The sequence below is a fragment of the Protomyctophum bolini genome (genome assembly GCF_963924005.1).
Source record: "Protomyctophum bolini genome assembly, chromosome: 1".
In the NCBI taxonomy this organism is placed as follows: Eukaryota; Metazoa; Chordata; class Actinopteri; order Myctophiformes; family Myctophidae; genus Protomyctophum; species Protomyctophum bolini.
The window spans coordinates 14610806-14634122 of NC_137862.1; the positions used below are offsets into that span (position 1 = coordinate 14610806).

The 23317-nt window shown below is 42.7% G+C and overlaps 2 protein-coding genes across 2 annotated transcripts in view; both read right to left on the bottom strand.

Moving 5' to 3' along the window:
- Window positions 1-293: 293 nt before the first annotated feature.
- Window positions 294-1640, bottom strand: fadd (Fas (tnfrsf6)-associated via death domain). Its single transcript, XM_080764406.1, has 2 exons — window positions 1256-1640; window positions 294-768 (listed from the first exon to the last, which is right to left on the bottom strand). Exons 1-2 carry the CDS (start codon window positions 1545-1547, stop codon window positions 485-487), a joined length of 576 nt encoding a protein of 191 aa, XP_080620532.1. The 5' UTR covers window positions 1548-1640; the 3' UTR covers window positions 294-484.
- An 815-nt stretch (window positions 1641-2455) lies between these two features.
- Window positions 2456-23317, bottom strand: part of LOC308319432 (uncharacterized protein) — a gene marked incomplete at both ends in the record, with an annotated part of 34557 nt that continues 13695 nt past the window's right edge. Inside the window, 14 exons of the mRNA XM_080769510.1 lie at window positions 2456-2502; window positions 3201-3325; window positions 3521-3602; window positions 4205-4383; window positions 5179-5299; window positions 6920-7078; window positions 12996-13073; window positions 13870-13873; window positions 14080-14161; window positions 18218-18230; window positions 18323-18447; window positions 20094-20175; window positions 21070-21248; window positions 23080-23261. Of these exons, the coding sequence (XP_080625636.1) occupies window positions 2456-2502; window positions 3201-3325; window positions 3521-3602; window positions 4205-4383; window positions 5179-5299; window positions 6920-7078; window positions 12996-13073; window positions 13870-13873; window positions 14080-14161; window positions 18218-18230; window positions 18323-18447; window positions 20094-20175; window positions 21070-21248; window positions 23080-23261 (1458 nt within the window). The remainder of the gene's footprint in view (window positions 2503-3200; window positions 3326-3520; window positions 3603-4204; window positions 4384-5178; window positions 5300-6919; window positions 7079-12995; window positions 13074-13869; window positions 13874-14079; window positions 14162-18217; window positions 18231-18322; window positions 18448-20093; window positions 20176-21069; window positions 21249-23079; window positions 23262-23317) is intronic.

Below are 23317 nucleotides of genomic sequence, written 5' to 3' on the forward strand. Positions count from 1 at the left end.
CACAAATTATAGTTTCGTTTTCATGTATAAAATGTTCATGCATTAAAAAAATATATACAAAAATAAATCCCTCAAATAATTGTGGAAATAGCAGAGCTACAAGCTCTCAACATGTCGCATCATGACACATTGTGAGCTTGTTGATAGGCAATTTCCACTATTTTTGAAACATTTTGGAAGGTACCATTATGTCTTTCACTCATGTCACTTACGTATATTTCACGTTTTTGTATATTTAAATTAATTGTCATATCCGCCTGTGCGACTTTTGTTTATGAAGCTTAAAAGCGAAACAGATTTCTTTTTTTATTATGAATGACATGTATGTTCAAAATGAACGCCAAAATAAAATCGTTAATCGCAATTATTTTGTGACAATTAATCGTCAAGTGAAAAGGTCATAATCGTGACAGATCGGCCATACGACAATCGGGCTTCATCATTCACAGTCTTTTATATTTCCACATCTCCAAGCTACTGGTGGTCACTGACCGTCGCCGAGCTCGGCTAGTTTCTCCTCTACTTTGTCCGCGGTGAGGTTCTGGTCGCAGGCCCTCAGAGCTTTGACCAGGTCCTCCGCTCTGGCCTGGGCGCCCTGCTTCTTCCTCCACTGCTTCAGGAGCTCCATGACCGTCTCCTCCAGGTCCGAGGGATGCTTCTTGGAGATGGAATCCAGCTTCCCCTCGGTGATGCCCAGCCGGCGGCCCAGCTTCTTCCACACCTTACCCAGACGCTCTGCGATGACCACCGTGGCCTCGTCCAGCCTGGCTGGAGAGAAAGGGAAACGGAGGAATAATTAGGTTTTATTTCATTAATTATGTTTCCCAAAACCAAAAGACCAATATTTATGGGGCACGACTGGTCACGACTTGAGTAAAATAAATCTAAAAATCCCCATTTTCTTTTCCTACATTTAAAAAATAATGTCACATTGTGAGCTTGACTTGTAGATTTGCTATTTTCAAAAGATGTTTATACATTTGAAAACTTTAAATGGGATATTCTGCATAATGAGTAGGCCTACTTTTCAAGTACATTTTGATGCCAAAACATTTGTATTGGTCTTTAACTCAAGTACATTCAATTCCGGACTTATAACGGAGTACTTCTACATTGCATTATTATGTTTTACTTTAAAGTAGCAAACTTTCAAGTAAAACATGCGAGTCGAGTACTTTTCCCACCACGGAGTTCCTGGAACCCACTTTGAGAAGCGTTGTATACTTGTATTGTAGGACAATGCGTCCGTGCATACCTCTCTCCGTCTCATCCAGTGTTGTGTCGGCTGGTGTACATTCATACTGGTCCAGTTTCAGAGCCAGGTCGTCGCGTCCGGCTTCGGTCAGCAGATACCTGAGGAAGTCGGTGTTTTCTGGGTCCAACTTTCCCTTCTCGCACAGACTCTGGAACAGCTTGTGTCCCTTGTCGATCTTCTCCAGCGGGTTCTTCTTGATGACGTCCTTACAGAGGAACTTCATGCTGTCCAGTTGTCTGGGGTCCAGTTCGTCGGAGATCTGGAGCAGAACGACGTTGAAGTCAATGCTCATGTTTAGTTTACTTTAGTTTAGTTTAGTGATAGTTTGGGCTCAACTCCTCAGTATGATGGTATCTGGAGCGGAGCCTAGGATATTCTTACTGCTTTCGGTTGGTTCGCTCACTCAGGCGTCTGTAAACCAGTGTTGCCAGATTATGCGAGAGAAATAAGTAACCTGAACCTATGAAAACAAGCCCAAAAGCGTAGGATATTTGAAAATATCAGAATTCAGAACTACAAGCCCACAACGCGGCGTGTTGCAACGTCACATGCTACTTAAAGCATAAGGAAAGTTTGACGTTTTTGCCTAGGATGTTAATGGTAAAAATACTGACAGCCAGTTAGCAAGTGGATTCATGAATGTATGTATAGACAATATTTTAGGCCAATACAAAAGACTATAGACTATAATAAGTATAATTAAAAATGTCCCACTTGAAACAAAAGAAGCCTGTTGGCTGCCGGACTATAGGATCGAAGTCCACACAAGCAACTACAAACAATAGGCCTACAAGTAAAGCCCCAGAACAAACAATATTTTCAAGAGGCTTTACAGAAAAGCAATGATTATGTGGATTTATAGTCAGTGTATTTGTACGTTTATGTTTTGATGAATTGAACAAGGTGGACCCTCTTGTAAACAAGTGTAAAGCTTTATTGTATCGTCCACTCACAGTTAACAGTCTTTGTATTGAGTTGTGCTTGAAATTTTGAATCGTACTGTAATTCTGCAAACTGTTAATAAATATTTCAATCAATCAATCAATCAATAGCTTATAAAAGGCAGACAAGGCAACACTGCTGTCAACGTTTTTACCACCCACAGTGAGCTGCTATAGGCTGGGGCCCAGCCTATAGCAATAGGCAATAGGTCACATGGTTTACAGTGAGTACTGTAAAGTGTAAACCATGTGACATCTGTCAGTCAGTCTCCCCACCCCTCTTCTGAGTCATACCTAGCTGGTAAACTATAAAGATAAAAACAGAATAACAATGCAGTGTGTGTAAATATATATATATGTGTGTGTGTGTGTGTGTGTGTGTGTGTGTGTGTGTGTGTGTGTGTGTGTGTGTGTGTGTGTGTGTGTGTGTGTGTGTGTGTGTGTGTGTGTACTGTAGGCTAAAGGAAGGGGCAGAGCTAGAACACAGCCCTGAGGGGTGTTAAATATTCAGACAGAAGCGTCTTTTCAAGTTTGTCAGCTTTAATTGTTCATGCAAAGCTCCAGTCAGTGATGTTTGGACGAGTGTTCTGATGAATGGAAGCTTGATGCATGAAGGTCAGAACTTCCTGTTCCTGGAACAACACAAAGCATAGTTCTCAGTGAGTCACGAGTCACGACTGATTTAATTTCTCATTTGGACCAATGTTGATTTTGACAGCACATTTTGCATAAAATGACTTGTCTTTTAGTTCTATTGGATCTCTTCACCCCAATCCCTTCCTTCCTAACATTTTAGTCTTGTTTTTATTTGTTTTGTTTGTCAATATATTTAGTCACAGTTTTAATCATCATAGCTTAGTTTTTATTTAGTTATTCTACGTTTAATTCGCTCAGTAATTCGACTAGGGCGTGCTGTTAGTGAAAAAATGTAGTTTTAGTCAACAAAATGCACACTGGCCTGTATAAATATATATAACATAATTATATAGATCAGTGATACTCACAGCAGCCGTAGAGGCTGTTGAGCCGGTCAATGTCATTCTTGCTCATCTGGGATGCCTCTCCGAAGGAAACGTTGGAGTTGGGGATGGGCACCATGGTGGGCTTGTTGTTATAAGAGAAGGCATACCTGGAAGAACAATGGCGCAACAGCACCACACAGTGGGCAATGAATGTCACTGTGAGAGGGCAGTGATTCACATACAGTACAGTAGCACGCACACACACACACACACACACACACACACACACACACACACACACACACACACACAGTAATGTCTAAGGGTAAAAATTACAGTTTTTTACAGGTTTAAACACAGACCTCTCATACTGCATGACAGAGTTGTAGTCGTAGCGAGTGCCCTGGTTCAGAGTGTTGACCTTGTCGAAGTTGGACTTCATGTCTGCGGAAGTGAGATGCAGCATAGAATTACAGATAACCTAATAAGAAACAAGATGTGTGTGTTGTTGTTATCAGAAGTTACAACCTGCGTAAAAGTCCAGCTTTTTACACACACACACACACACACACACACACACACACACACACACACACACGCACACGCACACACTCACTTTGTCTCATTGGAGGCCTGTGGACATTACAGAAATTTGCCATTAATGGTACCATTGATGGTGTGTATTTGTTCATGGTTTTATGTCATGTATGATATGTTGTGTCCCCATCTTTAAACTAACCTAAGCATGGATCAGATTGTAAATTGTATTTAATAAATAATTTATTAATTTCACTGCAAATAGTCCCTTAAATTTAAAAGCATCCTAAACCCTTAAATGCAATTCATTCTTTCAATGGACTAAAATCCTGTTTTATTTGATGGCCTTCCTGCCCTGGCATTTGGCCTTTCTGCCCTACACCAAAGGCCAAGTGGCCTTTCCACTAAAATGACGAAATTCCAGGCCTGATTGCGGGTCATGTCATGATGTTATGTAGTGTTGTAGTGTGGTGTTATAGACAGTGTATCATGTAGGGTTGTGTTCCTACCAGGGATGATGTTCTGCCACATCACTCTGATGTGGTTGTCTCTGTCACTGCGTGTCTGCTCGTGGTGGAAGCCCAGAGCGTGGAGCAGCTCGTGTTGAACGGTGCTGTGGTACAAACAGCCGCTACGAGCCAGAGACACTGTCTGACCGCCGCCCTGGCGACCTATCCAGGAGTAGCAACTGTAAACAAACACACATGATGTTACACGTATAGGACTCAGTAAGAAACACACACACAAACACACAAGTGATGAAAAGCAAGGTGACATTATTTTGCTACTGTGATGTCACGCCCTATAGCTAGTACGCGCAGATAGGTCCTACACGTATGAAGGGAACCGGGGGAAAAAACGCTGATGAAGGCATGAGTAGCCGTTTGTCAGAGACTGCTCTGCTGCTGCAGTGAATTAAAAAACAAAACAATCCATGAAAATTCACAGTGTGAGTCAATTAAAAGAGCAGATGTCGTAAAACTGTCGATAAACTGTGGAACTGTTGAACCAGGCCTGAACACTGCCTGTCACCAGGCTGGCCTGCACTTTTCTTTGACAGACTTTTTCCTGTTGAATTACCTCCCTCCTTTGTGGATTTACCATGTGGATTGTTACCTGTAATATTTTTGCCACATGTGGACTACCTTGGTATGTGGACCTGCCATTGTGCTACTACTTTGCACCTTATAAACTCAATGCTGATACATTTGTTGTTGTTCCCCCCCCCCTCCCACACACACACACACACACACACACACACACACACACACACACACACACCCCACTTACCCGTATGTGTGTCTCAATGAATCAACATTCTCACTTTACCCTGAGTCCATTTACTTACTGTCACACTTGGAGACTTAATGAAAACTGAAAAACAGTGTCACATAGCTTATGTGAAGAGCAACAGCTTGGTGTCCAACCCCAAACCGAAGGAGCACACAGCTGAGCCCAGAAACAACAGGTGTCATCATCCTACCCGCCGCCAGCCTCAATGCTGATCCATTCTTGGTCTCCGTGTCCGTAGGGTCTGAACCGGATGCAGGACACCTCGGAGAAGGACTGCAGACCACGCTCGATGATAGCTTGCTCCCTGCCGGCTGATAAGCAAAAGAACACCATGCATGATTCACACTGCCAGTGCGCTTCCACATGTAACATACACTGCACACATCTTGAGCTTCATCAAACCACTGCTTAGAGACAGCTGTAGAAGGAATTAAAAACAAGCTATCACACATAACTAGGGATGGAGCTTGAAACCCGACCCCAGTACAAACTTGATAACTCATTTATTGAGTACCCAGCATCAATAAGCTCTGGCTCTTGTCGAGCCTGTTATCGAGTATATCGGCCCATGACGTCATGTTTAAACAATCAAGACAAGGTCGCGATTAAGAATTAAATCTAATTTGCATGTCGGCCTAAAAGTGGATACCTGCCAACCAGCGCTGCCCGGGGAAACAAAATTGTGCTTTTAAAGGGATGGTACACACAGTAAACAGTTTCTTAAATATTATCTTTAAAATGTAAAATAAAATCTGCCTGTCTGTTAGAAAAGTGCTGTATTTGAAGACCCTATAGTGAAATGTAGTGCGAGTGATATTGTAATAGTAATAGTACTTATAACTATTTGTAATATAAAGCCATTTACACATTAATGAATGGTTGTTTTAATGATAGGCAAACCTATTTTAAACTGTTGTCACCTTCATTTAATTTTAGATGGTGGTCAATAAAAAAAGTTCTGTTCAGAATTTGTCGCCTCAAGTCTTTCCACAAAATATTAGAACACACTCAATTGAGGGCCTGATAAAAGCAGCATCGATAAGGTGCTGATTATCAATAAACATTTACGAGCTCCATCCCTATACATAACACGGTTGATTGATTGATTTATTGATTGATTGATTGATTGATTGATTAGAATGTTTTTGAGCGGAGTAGTGAACATAAAGATAACCGAGTCCATTTTCTGTTAGTCCACGCCTCGCCTCGGCCCGCCGCCCACTTGAAGGTTCGTTTAAAAGGGTATATATGTTATCATTAATATCCAGGCATCAGTATTATTGTGTAAAGATTACATTTGCTTTCATTTAACCACGTTAACCCTTGAATCCTTTTTGCTGCTGGCTTCGCTGGTTATACATTTACACTAGAATAAAAAGGACAGAAAATAAATACAATTCCGTTCCAAAGCACTCACTGTAAGTGCCTGCATCCTTTTGACAGGAGTGTGAAATGAAAAAAATATGTATTTTCTTTTTTCAGGAAATGAAGAAAACCTTATATATATTTTAAACAAAGCAATACTGTCTCATCAAAGTTAGTATTGTGACTTTATATACAGTATCGTCATATACTTGCATGAGAGGGGGTAGGTTAGCTGCATGCTTTAGCAGAGAGTTTGAGGGTCCAATAGCTGGTTTTGTCTGTTGTTTTGTCAGAAGCACTTTTTACTACATTCCCCTCCCTGTTAAAGCATGCTCCCCTGTGACATCATTTGGCAGCAGAGTCAATGGCCTGTGTGCACCCCCCACCCCCCAAGGCGCCCCTCACTTCACATGAGTGTGTTTTTTTAACCAACATACAAACATAAAGTGTAAACTGTAAAGGGTAAAGCATTGATTGATTGATTGAGTTATCCGTAGCTGGTTTAGATAGTAGGCTATACATAATGGTTATGGAATGTAGTAATAGATGTAGTATACTGTACATACTGTATTGGTTTGGTCCGATGTAGTAAGGGACGTAGACTTTTCCGTCGCTCCATTTCTCCCACAGACATCCATAATTCGTGCAGGGATCGGCGTTCTTCTCCGCCTCAGATTTGACGGCGATGTCTCCATCAACAATGGCGGGCTCGTCGAAGTTGCGGACTGTGTGAGTGGGAAAATGTATGTTATTGGGCAGTAGGCCTACAAATGTGAGATAATACCGCTAATGAATTGGATTCTGAGGCGAGCTACTGTACTGTACTGTAGGTGCATATACACCAACACCGGATCCCGAGTAAGAAAGCATTAGTTTAGGTATAATTTGGCTATTAAAAAAAATAGCAGATCGATAAGCTCATGGCGTGTCACATGAGCTTGTACAGAGCTTGTGGATCAGCTATTTTTGAAAAATTGTGATTGTTTTGAAATGTATACTTACAGTAAGAGAACCATTTTAACTCAAATCTTTGCTTCTGGGGGGGGGGGGTCCCTGGAACAAAATATCTTTAGATGGGGGTCAGTGGCCAAATAATATAACATTGGGGCCTTAAAAAAAAGGTCAGAGATTCTATGCTTGGATGCATGCTGACAATAGCAAATCTACAATCTCACAACGCGTATTTCATATTTTCATCTGGAATTTTATTCAAAAGACTATTTTCTGTCAAATTCAACACTGCTCCTACAGACTGTGTTGTTGTGTATTTCATTGTAGTGTGTGTTACCCATAGGTGTTACCCTATAACTGGTGTTGGAGCCAAAATGCTTTTGTTTATTTGTTTTGTTTATTTGCACTAATTAATGATGAAGTTAACGATGTCTCTCTGTACGATGACGTCATGATGATTGTTGTCTTGGAAACGCTCAAGTACCTGTCCCTCTGATGGCACTCAGGTGCGACAGGGGAAGACAAGACAGTTTTCGACCGTGCGTGGTCATTATAGTTTCAGTGCGTTTGTTTGTTTAACAGTTTCAGTTTATTGACAAATGTTACTACTTCTGAGTATACAATAAATGGATTGACATATCGAAAGAAAGACAAACATCTGGACATTGAATTAATCACACTACTGCACGCGTCAAACATGTACAACCCTGTTGCCCTGCTGTAAAGCCTAGTTTGAGGCTCTACATTGTCGAAAACTCTAGTCTTCGTTAGAAACAAGGACTATTAGTTTAATGAAAATTGAGTTTAGTTGGGAAGAAGAGGATCTTCGTGGGCAACGCCACGGCTGATCGTTGGAAGCGGGACCGTGATCGTTGCTTAAGGCACTCGTTTCGCTGTGTTTGTGCGAAACTGGGACGGACCAGGACCAATTCGGAAGGACACGGCGTCGGATCAGCAGCCAGCCAGCCCGGCGGCACCACGCCCGCCTCGCAGGCTCCCGCCGTTCGGACCAGCACCGCAGCGCAGCCAGCCAGCCCGACGGCACCGACCACGCCCGCCTCGCAGGCGCACGACGCTTGGACCGCAGCGCAGCCACTGCCAGCCAGAACGTCCCGGTGAGCGGACAGCCGCGCTGCCCGCCCTCCTCGCAGTGCTTGGAGCAGTTCAACTTCCCCGTGCTTGATTGTGCACTTGGGAGCTTTTCCCAGTTTGAATTGGGCCGGTCCTCTGTGCACACTGCACAGAAAGGTAACGTAGCGCGCTACCAGCTGGTATATGAATATGGCCATATAAAACAAACGTGTGCACACAAAGAAGTACTTTGAGAAAGAAAGAAGAAAAAAGGGTCAAATACAAGCGCTCTGGTAAATCCAATGCATTGGTGGTTTTATGGTTTTCAACTCCTATACGTTTTATAAGGTCTTAAGGTTTTAATGTGATGGTTTTAACTGTGATGAATAACTGTGTTTTTACTGTGAAATAACAAGGTACTGGTTTTACATTTTACACTTTTGGGTTAGTTGCAATAATGGAACCAGATAATGGTGTTCTGGGTCCAACTGAGTCAAATGTGGTTGGAGAGCCCCCCGTGGCTGTATCGCACATTACAAGCTCAACTGGTGTTGCAATGATTGAACCATCAAAGGGTGAAAAACAGTCCACAGAGGCTGAAAAGCAGTCCAATGTGACCACCACAGGTCAACATGTTCACAGTGAAATTGAAACACAGTCCAATGTGACCGGCACAGGTCCAAATGTTCACAGTGAAATTGAAACGCATTCCAATGTGACCACCACAGGCCAAAGTGTTCACAGTGAAAGGGAATCACAGGTGGGCCTAACCATCACAAAACGCAAGGTGAAATTAACACCAAAGGCCTTAGTTGAGAAAATTGACTGGCTACAAAGGGAGAGAAAATCTACACTAAACAAGGCATCCAACCTGCAGAGAGTTATTGGAGAATTAATGCAAAGAGGAGGAAGCAAACAGGAAGTGCAATCAACATTCATGAAATATCTCCACATAGCCCAGTACGCAAGAGAGACACAGAGTGTTCTGTTGCCACTAATTGAGCCTGAGGAAAAAGAGAAACATGACATTTGGTTCAAGGCAAAAATGATCAATGTTCATGCCTTTATTGATGAGGTGAATGACTGGACAAATAAACAAACTGGGCAAAGTGATGATGTTGTTGAAATCAATCCCAATGACAGCATTTCAAATGTTGAAAGCTCAAAGTCCACTGATAAAAGCCACAGGTCTGGAACAAGCAGGTCCAGCAGGTCCAGCAACTCATCAGCTTGCAGGCAGGCACAGGCAGAGAGAGCAGCCCTTGCCGTGAGTGCTGCCGCATTAAAAGAAAGGCATGCAATTGAGGAAGAGGAGGAAATGCTACAACAAAAGCAAGAAATGCTACAAAGAGAAATGTTACAAAAAAAAGAAATACTAAGAAAGAAGAAGGAAAGTATGGAACTGGATGCACAACTGGCAGCTGCTAATGCCAAAATAGCAGTGCTACAATCCCCCAGTCACCAAACCCCATCACACGCACCATCTGATGGAATGGACTCATACTTCAGGAAAGCCACAAGGGCAAAAGTACCTTCAGTCACATTCAATCCCCTAGCCAGAGACTATGAACCAGTGACACAATACATCCAACCCCCACAACCATGTGTACAACAACCACTCATACAACAGCAGCAACCACTCATTTCAAACCCCCCACAGCAACCAAATGAAACCTCAATTGTATGCAACTTGCTACAACAACAAAATGACATTACGGCAATGCTAATGGCACAGCAAACCTCTCATTTACTGCCACCCAGAGAGATTCCATATTTTGATGGGGATCCTCTGCGATACAGACCCTTTGTCAGGGCCTTCGCACACTGTGTGGAGAGAAATGCAAGCAACAAAGGTGACTGTCTGTACTACTTGGAAAGGTACACCAAGGGTCAGCCCAATGAACTTGTACGCAGCTGTCAACACATGGAGCCAGACAGAGGTTATGACATGGCAAAATACCTCCTCGAGCAACACTTTGGAGATGAGTACAAGATCACAGCAGCCTACATGGAGAAGGTGCTCAACTGGCCGCTGTTGAAATCTGAAGATCTGACATCCCTTCGCGCATATTCACTCTTCCTTCGCCAGTGTTGCAATGCCATGGAGACTGTACAGTATATGAGGGAACTTGACATGCCAGCCAACATGAAAACTGTGATTTCGAAGCTCCCATATAAGCTACGAGATATTTGGAGAGTCTCTGCATGTGGTATAATGGAAAGGCATCACCGCCGACCACAATTCACAGACATTGTAGCTTTCATTGAGCGCCAGGTGAAGATTGTGTCTGATCCAGTCTTTGGGGACATTCAGAATCCCACACAGGGTACAGGCAACCCAGGAAAGCCGATGAACAGAATGAAGTCACAGGGCCAACACAAGTTCAAGGGAGACAGTTTTGCCACTACTATTGAAACCTCTGAAGTAGAAGACCAAGAGGGATCTACACACAGTTCAAGTAATGCATCTGCTCACAACACCACCACTTGTGTATGCTGTTCTAAAACCCACACTCTTGATCAATGTCCACAGATGGAGAAAAAGGCACATAGGGACAAGGTTGCCTTCATCAAGCAAAAAGGAATCTGTTTTGGCTGCCTTCATGTTGGACATTTAAGCAAATTTTGTGTTGACCGTTTGACTTGCAAGGTGTGCAACAAAAAACATCCCAGTCTTCTTCATATTGAATTTGATCAAACAGAGAGAGCAAGCAACACATCAGTGAGCAATCTACAGGTCTCTTTGCAAACTTGTGGACAAACAGGGGCCGGTGACAGCAGTGGTGTTCTGTCAATCTTACCCGTGCAAGTGAAGTCCAGCAAGGGACACAAAATAATTGAAACTTATGCATTCCTTGACCCCGGCAGTACCGACACCTTTTGTTCAGAGGCCCTAATGAAAAAGTTGAATCTGAATGGAAGGAAAGCCAAAATCGGCCTACTAACCATGGGCCCAAAGGTAATTGTCTCCAGCTATATGCTGACGGGCCTGGAAATCTCAAGCCTCACTGGAGAACAGTTTTTTGACCTGCCCAAGGTCTACACTCAGAAGAAAATGCCTGTAACCACCAGTAACATGATTAAAGAAGAGGAGCTGACTAAGTGGTCATATTTGAATGGGGTTTTTCTTCCACGCATTCAAGCTGACGTTGAGTTATTGATAGGTACCAATGCCTCTAAACTGCTTGAACCGTGGGAAGTTGTGAACAGTCGTGGCAATGGGCCATATGCCATTAGGACCCTATTGGGGTGGGTCATTAATGGTCCCCTTTGTGGCTACAGTGAGCAGAATCAGAATGTTACTGTCAACAGGACCTCCATAACGCATTTGGAGGAGTTGCTGCACAATCAGTACAACCATGATTGCAATGAGAAATCATCAGAAGACAAAGAGGAAATGTCAAGGGATGATATGAGCACTCTATTGAACATGAGTCAAAAAAGAAACCAGCTGAAACAGGAAAATGCGGAAAGGGCTCACCAGGAAAATGCGGAAAAGGCTCAACAGGAAAATGCGGAAAAGGTTCAACAAGAAATGAAGCGCATTAGAGCTGCATTGGGAAGCCAGCATTTAACGCCAGATGATCATTCCACAGCTGACAGGTTCACTCGGCAGCAAAGGTTCCCAGATGAACTTGCTGTGTTGACATCTGGATTGGGTGAAGTGAAGAAAGACAGTCCCATAGATAAACTGGACCCCATTCTGGAGGATGGTTTGCTTAGAGTTGGAGGAAGGCTGAGTAGGGCAGCAATGCCTGAGGAATCCAAACATCCTGTTATCCTCACAAAAGACCTCCATATATCCACTCTCATACTGAAGCACATCCATGAACAAGTGGGCCATGGCGGAAGGAAGCATGTTCTCTCCAGATTGCAGAGAACATATTGGATCACTAGTGCCAACGCAGGTACAAGAAAGATTCTGTCTGACTGTGTGTTCTGCAGACGCCACAGAGGAGTAAAGGTGGATGATCTGCTGACCAACGGAAGGTGGATTCTATGGAAACCAGAGGACGAGTGGCCAGATTAGTGCGTTCTGCACGGGTCAAACCCAAAAACCAGCACACTGGACAGACCAGTAACCAAGCTTTGCTTGATCCACGAAGCAGAGGGTTTGAGTGTTGTATGAATTATTGGCTCCCTTTGTTATTTATTTGAATTGCTCACGGCATCCTGCCTTTCCCAATTAGGGGCCGGTGTGTTGGAGCCAAAATGCTTTTGTTTATTTGTTTTGTTTATTTGCACTAATTAATGATGAAGTTAACGATGTCTCTCTGTACGATGACGTCATGATGATTGTTGTCTTGGAAACGCTCAAGTACCTGTCCCTCTGATGGCACTCAGGTGCGACAGGGGAAGACAAGACAGTTTTCGACCGTGCGTGGTCATTATAGTTTCAGTGCGTTTGTTTGTTTAACAGTTTCAGTTTATTGACAAATGTTACTACTTCTGAGTATACAATAAATGGATTGACATATCGAAAGAAAGACAAACATCTGGACATTGAATTAATCACACTACTGCACGCGTCAAACATGTACAACCCTGTTGCCCTGCTGTAAAGCCTAGTTTGAGGCTCTACAACTGGTGTTACCGCGTGTTAGTGTGTAGGCTACATACTGCGGTCTCTGTTAGCTCTCGTCAGTAGCTCTCCTACAGACAGCTCTCTTGTCGTGTCCTCTACAAACTCAGCAACATCTGAACAAACACAGCAGTTACACAATATTATTAATTGTATTCATTTGTACATAAAAATGAGCAAATACAGTGTAGGCTACTGTATTTGTTTATTATTCATGTTAACTTGTTTAGCTATTTGTGTGAAGCTTATTGATGAAGATGTTAATTCATACATTCATCTCATTACTACTACTGGTGCCACATTAAGTTCATAAGGTCAGAATATGTTATTTAAACACATGCTAGGTTCATTGTTTACCTAGTATCATATAGTTTCAATGTGCAGATAATACAAGTTTTGGATTTGGTTGGTGAAATCATGTTCACTGGCTATACATTGTAACTTCTACAACTCGGCTAAAGCATTAGGACCAGGTTCTCAGGGTTTGGTCAAATGGTTTATGCAGATTCCATGAAAAAATGTTATTAATGCATCAAAGACAGACCTGGAGTTCTACCTCTTCACCAACCCTAACCCTAAAGAAAATGCTCTCAAGTCTACCTGAGCTTATGTACCTCAGGTGTGCCAAATTAGGCTATAACCACAGACCCCACCTACCACAGTCAAACCACATAATGTAACTCCACCCACTCTCAGCCAGAGAGTGAGGGGATCTTGAATAATAGTATATAGTTTAGACTTTAGAGTTTAGACAGATGCTAGGTTCATTGTTTACCTGTGACTCTAGTTAACTGAGGCACGTCTTTCTGCATGTGGTAAGCTTGCTTATAAGTCACTCTACTGTATATGAAGAGCGTCTGATAAATGACTACATTGTACAGAGTAAAACTGTAAATCATATTTGTGTCTTACCTTCCTGTAGACAGCCACAGTGACCGGTGGAAAAGAAGAGAAATACATGAAGGAAATGTCAAAAAAGTAATGTAATTTAACAGTTTTGACATTTGTAAGATTTGTGTGCGTGTGTGTGTGTGTGTGTGTGTGTGTGTGTGTGCTGTGCTGTGCTGTGCTGTGCTGTGCTGTGCTGTGCTGTGCTGTGCTGTGTGCATGTACTGTATTAACCTCTTCAGCCCTGGCAGAAGACACCAGAAGGAGGGCCAACACGGCCCAGGAGAACCTCAACACAAGCATGACTGGAACAGACCTACACACGCACACGCACACGCACGAACACACACACGCATGCACGCACGCACGCACACAGTTGTCAGGCCAAATCCTCATATCTCCACATTTCAACTTTTTGTATGTATGTTTTTTGTATGTATGTATTTTTTCCTAAAACGTATACCTGTTTTGGACATACGTGTTCAGACAATCCACCAGACAATGACAATATACAGTATTTGGCCCCTTACATATTGTATTATATTTTACAGATTTTTATTTATTGATTGATTATAAAAATGGATTATAAATATCGTAGGGAAAATAGCAGATCAAGCTCACTGTGAGCTTCTAGATCTGCTATTTTCAAAAGGCAGAAAAACATACATTAAAACATACATAACCACTTCAGCCCTATACATAGGGCTGAAGTGGTTATATGTTTTGTCATAATAAGTAACTAGTAACTAACATTTTCAAATAATTGTATTGGAAGAGAAGTACGATAGTCAAGTCTTCAAAATTATACTTACACCAGGTTCCCAACATTTTAGTCCGTGACCCAAAGGTGAAAACTAGTGAAAATAGCAGATCTACAACCTCACATCCTACAAGCTTTCGTGTTGTGAGCTTGTACATCAGCTATTTTCACTACGACTACGACTGTTTTGTAATTCATGGAATTTCTTAGATTTTCTTTGTTTTTAGAAAGTGTTTGAATATTCTGATTAAAAAACAAAAGAATAGTAGACAAAGAATAAAGGGACCCACACAAATGTTCCGACGCTGTTTGGGACCATTTTTGTTTCTTACACATTGAAGAGGACATCTAATATGTATCTTAATACATATTTGTTTAAATCAAATTAAATACAAGGGGGTGAAAGAGCAGAGTTCTTACCATCTCAATTTGTTTTAATTTAAGTGAAAGAGCAGAGTTCTTACCATCTCAATTTGTTTTAAATTAAGTGAAAGAGCAGAGTTCTTACCTCGATGCTTCCACAAGGAACAGGTGTCTGCTTCACGTCCACACCAACCTTTAAATACTCCACCTGTACCCAGTGTTGCCATGTCCGCTTGTCATAAGGCACCTTATGTTTCTGTAAGGTTGCTGCTTGGAAATATTGGCAAGTGCAGTAGCTTGTTTTGGCCTTATTTTCATAGACCTATAGTCGCTTGTTTGTCCTGGCAACGCTGACCTGTACTTCGTAAAGACCTGTAGTGAAAGAAGCCAGAGTGCAGTAACTACGCTCAAGGTGAAAGTGAGATACTCTGTTTAAAGTGTTTCAACTGGCCAGCCAATTGGGTTATATATTACTTTATTAGTGCATGTATTCATGACGTAATTGCCTCCAAATCTAAATGGCTGACCCTTGACCCTTGACCTCCACAATGTAGGCCTAGTTACTGTACTCTGCCTTGGTTTTCAAAAAAAGTTTTCAAAAAAATAAAAAATAAATAAATAAATAAAATAAAGAAACTTTGTCACAATATAAAACAGACACTAAGGAGTTCATTTTTAGTTATAACACATTTTCGAACAAAAATGTAGGTACTGCACTGGCTTTGTATAGGGCATCATAGGTGAGACATAGATGACATGTGTGTGAAACATCACATGTGTGCAGACAAGCATGTTTGTGCGTGCATGCGTGTTTGAGTGCGGGCGGGCGTGCGTGTGTGCATGTGGGCATGCGTGTGTGTGCGCCATGTGCTTTTGTGCATGTATGTGGTACAACATGTTCATGTGTGACACATATGATGAACTTGGCAGTGAACCAGAGCAGGTGTTATGGTTCCTGTACACATAACCCACCCAGGCTTGTTTGTTCTTCCAGGTGACAGCAAGCAGACAGTCGACGACTAGACATTCTCTAATTGTGTATTTCCTTGTAAATTAAGTAATGCAGATGTCGTACAATAATTTAAGGGTCCACTCCCCATCATTTAAGCTGGGGACCACTTATGAAGGTCGTATATAGGCCGAAAGCCCAAAACGTTGCTGTTCCCAAAGTACGTCTCATTTGAAGACGGTGCGTGGGAGTCCCTTCTTTTTCAGTACGTCGGGCACTTGTCCTTCTCCTACGCACCTGTCACCTTTAGGTGTGCAAAAGCCCAGTATATTATGTTTAATTTTCTTTCAATATTCATACCTGACAGGAAATTCATTCATTCACACATTTATGTGGCAGTGTCACAAGGCTAGGGTCAGTGCTACACCTATAGGCTAGCTAGGCTGCTAGGGCCATGTGCTACAACCCAGTGTTGGCCCGAGTTTCTTTCTCACAGTCCTGGGTAGCACCTGGAGGTTGGCATCGCCTAGCTCTGGTCCTTAGCATCCATCTAGCAGACGTCTCCTTTTCATTTCTGCCCAAAAGGTGTATTTTAGACGTGTGGGGCTTTTAACTCCACACAACCGTATTTGTATTGGTGAGTAGTGAAAGTGTTATTTTTTTTTTTGCAACAGCCGAGTCGACAAGCTGTGCAGCCATTTGAAAATAGCCGATCTACAAGATCACAATGTGCCGCAGCATGTCACACTGTGAGCTTTTAGATCTGCTATTTTCAAAAGATTTTTATACATTTGAAAACTTGACAAGGGAAATTCGGCATATGAGTACATTTACTTTTGGTACTTTAACTAGCCTACATTTTTATGCCAAAACCTTTGTACTTTTACTCAAGTACATTTTGAATTCCGGACTTTTACTTAAGTAAACAAATTGAGAGTACTTTTTTCACCCCTGTCGCGGGAGGGTGGCAGGTTGTTTAGTGAGTGCTGAGTGCACGCACGCACGCACGCACACACACACACACACACACACACACATTAATTATTACATTCGTTACTTTTATTTTTACCCCTTCTTTATTTAAATCAAATGCATATTCTATTCTACACATTGGGGGAAATCAAATCCAAAACCTTTTTGATTTATAGAACATGTTTTATACAAGAAATCAATCAAATTTCACTTAAAAACTTTGTTCCAATGGATCCAATGTAGTTATTATTTACCGATAGTCACAAGCTCTTGTTAGTACATTTAATTGGTTCAATATTTATATAAAAGAAGATCCATATACTTCCCACTTTCAACTGGACGTGTCCCTACAGTATGTATTTATTTTTGTCCACACTTTTTGTCCACACTTTTGTCCACACTTGAAACCATTCAGGTTTAATCTGGCACCTTGACAAGGACTAAAAGCATGTGTGACTTGTGTGTCAGACCCACAGGGAGGTACAGTACAGTATACTGTATATGAAAACCCTTTAAGACCCATTTAAACATATATAAAATAATAGGCCTAAGAATTCAATTGATTTCTTTCTTCAGACTCTTTATCCTGAAGCACTTTGATGACTGATTTATGCAACGATCAAAATGTAATTTAGATTAGCATTTAATTTAGACAGATGTTCATTGTTTACCTGTCTGTCCAATGTAGCCTACATATTATTTTGATAGTATATTATTTAGATTCTAGGTTATTGGATCTGTGATCCTATAGTTTATTGAGGCTGAGACTGTCTTGTCTCTCTGCATTCTGTGTATGTGCTATTGTGTTTACCTTGCTTATTGTAAGACACTCTGTATAAATGCCTACACTGTACAATTTAATATAGATTTTGTCATGCATACATGCCCCAAAATACAGTAGGGTAATGCCGGGTTGAAAGTGGTTAATGAATCAATGTACGGTATGCTTGCAGACCAGAAAACAAAAGCCCACCCCTGGTACCACCCACCACCATTACCAAGCTTGTTATAGTTACATCTGAAGCGTATCCCTGTGTGTGTGTGTGTGTGTGTGTGTGTGTGTGTGTGTGTGTGTGTGGATGCCTTGTATAAGATCTTTTTGCGTTTCCTGCATGCCTATCCGTTGCGCATGTTTTTCAGTCTCTGTAATACAGTGACTTAAAGCAAATAGCAGACACATTTTGATGAGATCTGAAAGTAACAGAGCTTATTCATTGGCCAGAATGATACTGTAGAAACATGATTTTAATATTATTATTATTATTATCATCATTTGTATGCTGTAGAAATATCATGATTCCATGACGATGTTCAGTGAAGCTGCTCACATGGATGGACTCCCTGTAAAGACACAGAAACATTAGAAAATGTAAAGAAAGTCTGACACATCTACAGTATGTGTGCATGTGCATGTGTGTGCGTGCTGTACTCACCACACTTGTAGAGGATATTGAGCCTGGCGATGTCATTGTGACTCATCTCTTTGGCGTTGCCCAGGGCCACGGTGGGGTCGGGGGTGGGGATCATGGTAGGCTGGCCGTTCTTAGAGAAGGCATACCTGTTCATTTGGACAGCACGTTTTCATTCAGTTTTAGTCATAGTCTATTGAATAAAACTCCATTTAGTTATAGCCATATTTTAGTCATCTGAAAAGTTGTAGTTTTAGTCTAGTTTTAGTCGACTAAATCCGCAGTTGATTTTGTCGACAAAAACTTATTTTGTCAGGCCTTGATCAGCGCAACTTCGGCAATAGGTTTGAGCAGTTTTGCCGAATTGCTAATGGGGGACCATTTAAAACAAAGGCAACTTGCTGTCCATGGTTCGCTACTAACAGAAATGTACATGCAGGGGGTGAAGGGCTGCCAATGTAGGCTATCTCTTGTTGTTTTTCTTGTTTTTTCGCTTCGCTCTTTTCTAAGTTAGACTGGGCCACCTCTAAACTGGACTGTAGGGCCCAATGGACCCTAAGCCAGTGGGTCAGATGGCTGGGCCGCATGCAGTTTAGAGCATGTAGCCTATATTTTAGTGATATTTGGGTTGGTTACTACTTCCCTGTCTTTCCTCTAGAGGGCAGTAGGGGTCTAACAAAGGTAAAGACAAAATCCATACAGCTAAATGTGGTTGAAAATATGGGAACTGTGGTTCTGTGTTGCGGTCTCCAAGCAAAGTGTATAAGTAACACAAGTGGCTCGAATTGGAGAACCCAACATAAAGGAAGGACATCACAAAATCACAAGTTTAACGGTTTTTATTAACCAAACTTCCCCACAGGGATCAAATTACTGGAAACATGTGAGCAACCAAAATATCAAACAATACATACGTTTCAGTGGTACTTTACCAACTTAGGAGAATAGGGAAAGACCTGGAGATGCCGGCAAAACCAGGAGAAATGAGGGGGGCCCAGGCCACCCCCTGTGGACATCGAAGCTGTTTCCCCCCTCCCCTAACTTACAACCAACTATTACTAATAGCGAAAACAAAGACTGCCGGTCATCCCCAAGCCAAACTAAAGTAAATTAAAGTAAACTCAAAATAAGTATTGACATGGTGTGGGACTGAGATGTTGCTGGGTCTGTGTCTGCCATGACACTGAGCTGGCTGGCTTTTATAGAGAGGGCTGCAGCAGAGGACAATTAGGGGAATCTGCTGCAGGTATGCCAGTCTGGGTGTGTCAGTCTGAGTGGGGAGGAGACAAACTTGTAGTCCTACTAACCCTTTCTTTGGTACTGCATGCTGGGAGATGTAGACCTCATAGAGTTATAAAGGATAGAGGGCGGACTGCACTGCCACCTGCTATTCATTTTGATGGCAGTGGCGTTTGAAGCACCCGGAAGAACGGTCTACTTCCACATTTTTACGAAATGCGGAAGTGCTCATTGTTAAACCCCAGCTGCACGGGGTTTCCTCGCGCTAAATGCAGGGACCCGCCTGCAGTTCCAGCTCTGACCAATATATCTCGAGGCTTCAACATTGGCCAGCCTTTCTGGAGGCTTGGTAGGCTACACTTCTAACCTGTGCTACTGCATGCTGGGAGATGTAGTCCTAATAACCTGTGACACTGCATGCCGTGAGATGTAGTCCTACTAACCTATGGTACTGCATTCTGGGAGATGTAGTCCTACTAACCTGTGCTACTGCATGTCATAGTTGTAGTCATACTAACCTGGGGTGATGCATGCTGGGAGATGTAGTCCTACTAACCTGTGGTACTGCATAACAGAGTTGTAGTCATACGGCGTCACCTGGTTCTTTGTGACAGCCTTTCTGAAGTTATGCTCCATGCCTATAGGGGGTGAGGACGTATTTTAAATATCTAGGATATCAACAATAAAACATGAAACATTTTAAGAAGCACTACGTTGGTCCTACATACTATGAGTCCGACATGCAACAGTCAGACACATGCGTGGCTGGTTAAGACTTTTTGGCACATTTTGTTGCCCCCCTCGGCGTGTTGCCCTACTCACAGTGTGTATTGCGCGTATACGTAGCGACGGCACTGGCCCGGCTATGCAATACCCGTTGTACACGTGTCGGAGTACCCGTTCCACCCATCTGTCTGTGTCCCTTTTTTGCCCATGGAGATTTCTGGATCTGTCTACCTGTGCCCCTTTATCCCTATATGGAGTTCTGTGTCAGGCATGCTCAAATATGGAGTGTTGTGATGTCAGAACAGGCCAGCTCCATATATGGACCATGGGCAGGGGCCCGGTCCAGAGCCTTGGCAGAGGCCTTTTGTGGCGGTTGAGGACAACCGTGGGGTTGGGCGAACGGTTCTCGAGTTACGTGGATTACAGCCGTAAGCACGTATACGTACAGACAGACGTACATAGACATGATGCATTTATAGATAGATATAAGCTCACACTCACAGCTTGTAGATCGGCTAATTTTGGCAGTGTGCACGGGTAGGCCTATTCTGTTATTGTTGATGATGCTGTTCTGAGAGAAATGGAACCACTCTCAGAGTTATGGTGGTCCTTGAAGTTAAAAACATTTGAGAACCACTGGCCTAGGCTATACTAAACATCTTCGGTGAAAATAGCCAAATTGGTCGACATTTTTTACAGAACGTTCGGCCACATGCAGAACAGTGACGTCATAGGGTTCAACTCGTTAGGTTTACAGTATTTGAGTACATTGTATAGATGTCCGTATATCAGCAGCACTCACTGACCAGCCACAACGTTCTGCACCAGCACTTGGATGTGTGTGTCCCGGTCAGCCCTGGTCTGCTCGTGGTTGAAGCCCAGAGCGTGGAGCAGCTCGTGTTGGATGGTACCATGGTGCAGACAGCCCTTCTTGGACAGAGACACCAGCTGCATGCCCCCACGACGCCCGATGTACGAGTAGCAGCTGTACGGGACAGGAGGATGGTAAAAAACTCAGAAAAATTAATTGAAAAAAATTATTAATACAACAATAACAACAAAAAAACTAACTGAAACTGTATTTTGTGTTTACAAAACAAACAAAATGCTGTTTTTTGTGGATGCGGTTGGTGGTTCATCTGAAACTGAATCCATTTAGAAATGCTGCACCTGACGAATAAACCAAAGTATAAAAATTCAAACGAACACTAAAGCTAATAAAAACTAAACTAAAACGTATATATATTCAAAATGAAAACTAAACTAAAAGTAAATATCCAAAACTATTATAACCTAGCTTGGTGTGAATATATATTTTTATTTAGTGTTAGTCGTAGTCCTTTGAATAAAAATCTGTTTTCTCAACCAAACTTAGACCCAGTGATTCAACAGCAAAGCAACCGCCTGTGTGGACACACACGCGCACGCACACACACACACACACACACACACACACACACACACACACACACACACACACACACACACACACACACACACACACACACTGTGCAGGCAGAGTTTTGATGTCAACACTTACAGAAATAGCACTTTAATGCAGCACATATTGCCCCGTCTTAAAAACATGCTGTGTATGCTGTCTGCATTTTAAACACCATTTACTTACATTCATGTTTTAACGTGTAGGAAAAACTCTTTGGAGTCTTTGCAAGACTTTAAAGTTTCTTTGCAAGACTTGAAGTTTAAAGTAATTAGGTATACAGTAGTATACAGTAGTAACTACTACTACTAACTACTAGTAGTTAGGTATACAGTAGCCTCGATACCCAGGCTTTCATTTCGTCGCGAAAAATGAAAGCCTGGATTTATGCATGGGCTGCACTGGCCTAAAGGTGGGAGTCAACCCTTCTGCGTACGCGTCGCTCCAAATGATGTGCCGTCAGGGCTCTGAGCGGTGTGCACGCCTCAAAATAACACCGTGAGGAAATCATTATACCAGTGGAACTTCAAACGAGGCTATGCGAGGAAAATGAGGAGAATGGCTGAAGAACCCACCACACCGTCTAAGAAAAAAACCAATGTGTGCCGACTCTGTGGAAATCACTCCACTCCGTGATGAAAGCGTTAGAATGTTATACTCCAGCAACCAGTGGTTTCTGCTTCTGGTTGACACAATAACAAGAGCTGGGGGGGGGGGGGGGACAGAGACCGGGGCTGATGGACAGATCGGTGAACCGATCAGGGTGTGCGCAAATCTGAGCCACGACCCTACCATCTAGGCCAGAAAGGTCTAGCGTTAGCTCAGGGCCAGGCTATATAGGTATACAGTAGTATACGTTTAGCCAAATCCACAGAGGGGTGCCCTGGGCGCGGCCATTACTGAGGTGTAATCCATGGAGCAGGTGCTCCGTAGGCCAGGTGTGGCTAATCAGTGCTGCTGTGCTTAATGGTACACCTCAGTAATGGCCGCACCCAGGAAACCCTCTGTGGATTTGTCCACAGAGGGTATACACTATAGGTAATTCATCCTTTTGAAAGTCACTATGCTGTTTATTTAATCTAACTACTGTATAATGACTCAGATGCAAGCCATTCAAACTGATACCTGCAGTAGGCCTATAATTCTGCAGAGGGCAAATCTTTTCTGCACTGGCAGATTCGTCTGATTCGGGGCTCCACCGGGCGCATCAGCGTCGCGTCTCCATCAGGGAATGTTCCCTTTTTAATCAATGAAGGGTGGCTCCACTGCCCGCGTTGCGTTGTGTGACTGCATTAAAATGGCCCCAGTTTGTTTTTTGACGCACGCGACAGAAGACGCAACGTGCCCCGGTGGAGCCCCGCCCCCGTAACATTACCCGCTCCCAGAGTCGATGTTGAGCCAGTCCTTGTCCAGTCTGCGGTTTGGTCTGAATCGGACGCAGGACACCGTGGAGAAGGACTCCAGACCTCTGGTGATGATGGCCTTCTGAGTGGCGGCTGCCAGGACCAAAACAAAACAACACTGAAGCTTCAATATAATGTTATACACGTTGGATGACTGCGTGGCGACACCGTCGTATACAACCGAGCATTAATCAAGTAATATTGCTTTTG

What these genes read in the sequence shown, in the direction of transcription:
- fadd (XM_080764406.1), bottom strand. Translation starts at nt 1,547, where the DNA reads ATGAGCATTGACTTCAACGTCGTTCTGCTCCAGATCTCCGACGAACTG. An exon ending in ACTGGATGAGACGGAGAGAG is followed by an intron (nt 769 to 1,255) that starts GTATGCACGGAC and finishes CTTTCTCTCCAG; the next exon opens with CCAGGCTGGACGAGGCCACG.